This window comes from Pundamilia nyererei, unplaced genomic scaffold (genome assembly GCF_000239375.1).
Source record: "Pundamilia nyererei isolate P.nyererei 1_Seehausen unplaced genomic scaffold, PunNye1.0 scaffold00131, whole genome shotgun sequence".
Taxonomy (NCBI): Eukaryota; Metazoa; Chordata; class Actinopteri; order Cichliformes; family Cichlidae; genus Pundamilia; species Pundamilia nyererei.
The window spans coordinates 1,820,655-1,826,020 of record NW_005187532.1 but is presented as its reverse complement, the minus strand read 5'-3'; the positions used below and the strand labels follow the sequence as shown (position 1 = coordinate 1,826,020).

At 45.4% G+C, this 5,366-nt stretch overlaps 1 protein-coding gene across 1 annotated transcript in view; it reads right to left on the bottom strand.

Moving 5' to 3' along the window:
• a1cf (apobec1 complementation factor) overlaps window positions 1–798 on the bottom strand; it is an 11,152-nt gene extending 10,354 nt beyond the window's left edge. Inside the window, exons 1-3 of the mRNA XM_005743439.1 lie at window positions 651–798; window positions 429–563; window positions 209–339 (exon numbers count right to left, since the gene is read on the bottom strand). Coding sequence (XP_005743496.1) covers window positions 209–339; window positions 429–563; window positions 651–752 — 368 coding nt within the window. The 5' untranslated portion in view covers window positions 753–798. The remainder of the gene's footprint in view (window positions 1–208; window positions 340–428; window positions 564–650) is intronic.
• Between the last annotated feature and the right edge of the window lie 4,568 nt (window positions 799–5,366).

Sequence of the window (5,366 nt, the reverse complement as noted above, 5' to 3'; positions counted from 1 at the left end):
TGCCTGCTGGTCAGGTTGTTTGGGTACTCAGTGCTTCCTAGTTTGCTGCTCCATTATGTTTGCAGCTGTGAACTGTTACTAGAAAAATAACTCTAACATTTCTTTGACAGTGACTGAAAGAAAGTAGACCTGAAGCCTGCCGATGTGTTTCTGAGAGCTCAGTTATCCTGTCATTATTCAGTACAAATGAAGATAAGAGAGGGATCACCTAATCTCATAGTTGTTGAGCTGCTTCATGGCAGCCCTGGCCTCCTGTTTGTTGCTGAAGGTGACAAAGGCGTATCCTCTGTTGTTCCCGTTGAAGTCCATCATCATCCTCACCTCGTAGATCTTTCCAAACTGAAGAGATGGAGAGGGAAGCACCCTCAGATGAAACAACACCCCCAGATAGATCACAGTGACCGCATCCTTAACCGTGGTTCTCTGACCTTCTCACACAGGGGAACCAGCTCATCTTCAAACAGATCTCTCGGCAGTTTCCCCACAAAGATCTCGCTGCCCCTCTCCGGTGGGGGGCCGTCCCAGCCTGGAGGCGGGCCGCCGTACCGCCGCTGACCGTTCTCCTGAAGCGCCAGCAGGAAAACATGAAAAGCATTCAGGAGCAGTAACAGACACGTGCTGCTGTCTCCTGGGTCTGAGGGTCCACGTACCTGGCGCAGCTGGTATCCGGTTCGCTGCATGAGTGAACGAAGTGCCGCCTCCTTCTGCGTCCCCGCCAGTCCGTCCCCGCTTGCTTTCTGATTGGAATCCATTGGGTGTGATTGACAGCGATATGTAAATCAGGGAAATTAGCGGTGCTCACTGGAAGACAATGACGGCAAAGGTGTTATTATGAATGCAAACAGCTGTGAACCTGTCCGCCTGCACGTGTCATCCAATAATGTGCCGGAGTATTGCACACAATACAGTCACACCTGTTTGAATGCAAATCACTGCAAGCTTCAGACCGTAACATGTTTGAGGGACGTTAAATGTTCATTTGATGTCGTGCTGATGGTTTTATTCCACACTGAAAGTGACCGGACTCACTGAGTCCCTGAGCTGGACCTCTGCACATCTAAACGAAGCTGCTTTAGATCCATTTACGTGCGGACGCTGACGGGGGAAACGCTGGGTGGTTTCAGCAGCTTTTGTCACTGACGTGGTCGAACAGCAGTCGAGGAGGACCTGCTGGTCTGAACGGCATACACGAGTCGTGTTTTGAAGAGTGCTGCAGGGAGGTCAAGGTCTGCTCGGTAATCATTGACAGAGACTGTGGAAAGCTGCAAGCTGGAAGCCCGTCTCACTGTAACACTGAGAGGAAACATGCGAGGCTTCAAATGTGAAGCCAGCACATTTGTAAATCCTGTGTTTCATGAATGAATCACACACTCCTCTCTAACGAACCTCAAACCTGAACCCTCTAACCACAGCCTGGGCCAGAAAATGGTCCCAGTCCTCCCAGTTTGGGAATGAGATGAAGGCAAAAACAAACAGTTGTTGTGTGTATCTGTGTCTTTATTTACAGGAACCACAGGACAGCACACAGTCAGCCGATGATGTAGAGACAGAGAACGACCTTGTGGACTTTGGCTGATGCTGCTGGGTTTATGATGAATGTACTGACACAATTTTAAGGGTCAGTTATTTAAATGATTGAATTATAAATATCTCTATTTATAAGGCATTACACAGCGAACAAACCATCATCTGTTAGCAGTGCTTGGCGACAGCAGGGAGGAAGAATGCCCCTTTACTATGAAGACCTAGAATGTTCAGCCACTCATCAGTAATGACTACATGTCATTTAGATATTTCCAAGCACAAGAACATCTGTCGCTGTCGTGGAAATATGAGAACAATGAGAGCGTTTGGAGTTTAGGTTCAAAACGATGTTTGAACCAGCGCGTTACAATGTGCCGCCATCCGTTCATTCTGACACGCTCATGCTCGCGGGCATCTCATGATTGCACAGCTGCACTGTCAAGCATGTGGACCTCGTGAGCCAGCTACATGATAAGTCGGACTTCCTTAACCACCTCCAGATTCTGATCCTCTTTAAGTTCACGATCAAATAAACCCAGAAGCATCACTGAGAGTCCAAAGTGCAGAGAGGATGTTCTCGCAGGTGGTGCAATAAGGTTTAACGTCCAGACAAAAACAATATAGCTCAGTTAGCAGTTAGCAGGAAGTTAGCTTGCTAGTTTCCATGTAAAGGTGATACTCCAAGTTCTGACTGAAGAACCTGGGACAGAAACACAGACTGAAAACTAAACAGCAGCGAGGTTGGAGGGTTAGTGAAGCTAGGCTAGCTGACAGGTGGAGCTGTAAACACATGAGCACAGAAAGATGGAGGACCAGGGTTAAACTGTCCCCAGTGAAAGTTCACATTGAGACAATCGCCATCACATGACAGCAAGAAGCCACCAAAAAGAGAACGTCTGGGGTGATCGGTCCACAGCAGGGGTCAGAGGTCAGGTCGCTGTTAAAGTCCTGATCCTCAGCTGCTGCAGCTACAGCGCTCAGTACATTTATGACACCAGTGTCAGGTTCATGAATTATTACAGTGAATCCTCGAGTGTGCGCTTTAATCACTGTGATATTTTCAATAGTAACATATGATCATTGTTGTTATTATTTTTATTCAGAATCGCAGTTTTAGTTTTCGTGGTCAAAGTCCTGTTTGCCCGTTAATATAAATGTATATAAATATAAATGAGAAATGGTAAATGGCCTGTATTTGTATAGCACTTAGTCCCTATGGACCCCAAAGCGTGTTACACTACATTCAGTCATCCACCCATTCACACACCGTGATGGCAGCTACACTGTAGCCACAGTGGGGCGCACTGACAGAGGCCACAGTGTAAGACAAATTTCTAAAATATTTGTGTTCTCTTGTTTCTACGACAGCTCAAAGTCTCACGCTGCATCAGAATAATGGTGATAAAAAGCTGAGCACAAAAGAGTTTCATTAAAAAGAGGAGAGACAGACACGAGCACAGAGACGCCCTCTCCTCTGCAGGAGGGGTGGCTCTGTCCTCGGCCTTTATCAAACTGCCCTCCAGTTTGGGCGTTGCCTGCGTGTGCTCTGATCTTTGACGGGGGCTGTGACCTCAGAGCGCTCTCCAGCTCAGGGTCCCAAACTCCTGAAAATCAAAGCTCTTTAAGCACAGAACAACTCGTACTGGACATCAGCTGTTGGTGGGAGTCACGCTCAGTGTTCGTCCGATTGTGTCTGGGAGCTCTGTGAACACACAAGGAAGTTTAGGGTGAGCTGAGAGTCAGCGCGTGGAAAAACATCAGCTGGACTCAGTCACCTGCTGCTGAGATCCACCAATCAGCACGGCTGACAGAGGGGCGTTTGGCTGGCAAACAGAGCTGATGCCTAAAGAGATCTGCGTTTCTTCAGCTGGTCATGAATCTGTTGACATTTTCAGTTTTTCAATCAAAAAACACGTTTGAATTTTTATCCAGTCAGACAGAGAGAGCAGAGGCCACAGCTGTGAGTATGGAAGCCCATCAGCGCCCAGAACTTAACGACAGGCTCCATAAAACCTTCATTACTTAAAACTTCAGCCAGTCAGAATGAGTTACACGATGCATCGCAGTCATGATTAGGTAAGCTGGTGTGTTGCATCTTTATAAATACATCCTGACAGAATGAGACCAAAAATAACACGAGCATGCGTTCTGTGATATGATATCAAAACATTTTATATTGAAATCGTTCAACATTCATGTGGAAGTTCAAATTTCAGGGTAGAAGATCAAAATAATGTCAAAATACATGGATTCAATAAAAAAATGATATAACTAAATTGTCTTAAAATATTATGTAACCTATAATTAAATATGTGTATAAATTTATAACAACTGTGTAAAAATATGACATATTAATATAAATACCAACAAAGTATCAGTTAAAGGTAAAAAAAAATTAACCTAAATTAAAATGTAATGTTGTTCAAAATGATGAAAGAATAAATGAAAGACTTACAGCCCCACAGTCATGACCTCCATCTTCTCCTACAAATCCCAGCATGCCTTTCAGCAAATCTGCCTTATCAGCCTGTGTGAGCTGCAGCTCGCTCTCAGAGTAATCTCTGCTGCTGCGCTGGTTAACCTTTCCCCACGTTTCAACCACTACAGCCACGTCTGCACAGTCACATCTGCATAGTCACATCTGCAAATCTGCGTCTGCACATCTGCACAGTCACAACTGCACAGTCACATCTGCGCAGTCACAACTGCACAGTCACATCTGCACAGTCACATCTGCAAATCTGTGTCTGCACATCTGCACAGTCACATCTGCAAATCTGTCTGCACATCTGCACAGTCACATCTGCACAGTTACATCTGCACAGTCACATCTGCAAATCTGTGTCTGCACATCTGCACAGTCACAACTGCACAGTCACATCTGCACAGGTGACCCGTTGAAGACCACGGTGTGTGTTTGAGGCAGCAAACAAGCTGCAGTGTTTATGCTCTGTTCTGAAAAGTTGACCTTTGACCCTAACTCCAGTGTGGGTCACACAGCTGCAGCTGTGATAAACACCAGGAACGTAAGATGTTTTTTTCCAGCTGACCGCAGCACTGGATGAAAACAAACTACTTCCTGTCCTGTTAAACGCCGCAGCTCGCTCTTAGACTGTGTTTCCTGCCTGTCTTCAAATTAAAAGTCCGAGCAGTGACCTGGGTGAAGCACTGCACTGAGTTTATGAAGGTAGGCGTCATTTTCCTGTAAACATTTCAGTGATGTGTGACGTCAGAGGTCAAATGTTCTGACTTTGTGAACAATAACTGAATTTAATCTGTGGATAAAAATCGATTTCAAAGGTAATAATCACATAAAATATTCCTACTCTTGTCTTAAAGATCACATTTAAGTAAACAGAAGTTTAGACGCCATCACTACATCCTGATTGGATCCTGATGAGCACCTCGCTCGTTTCCACTCAGATCTTTTTTATGTCCTGGTGACCTTCAAAGTGAAATGAATAACTACTCGCTGCTGATTCACGGTGGCTGACTTTACAGACGGAGTATTTTCCTGTTTTGAAACTGGAGGAGTTGATGAGTGACAGGTGGATCTACCGGTCACAGGTAGCCCCGCCCTCCTCCTCCTTCCTGTTCCTCTCAGACTCTGACGGGACCAAAATCGAAAAATACTCTAAAATACACTTCCTGTTTTCTTCAGTCTGACCTGAAAGTAGTGACTGAACCCAGATCAGCTGAGCAGGACGCTCATTTTCTCATAGACTTCTATACAGTCAGAGTTTAGAGGAGTCGCCCCCTGCTGGGCATTAGGAGCAATGCAGGTTTAATGCGCTATAGCAGTTTCCATCTTTATACACAGTCAATTACAATACAAAAAAATT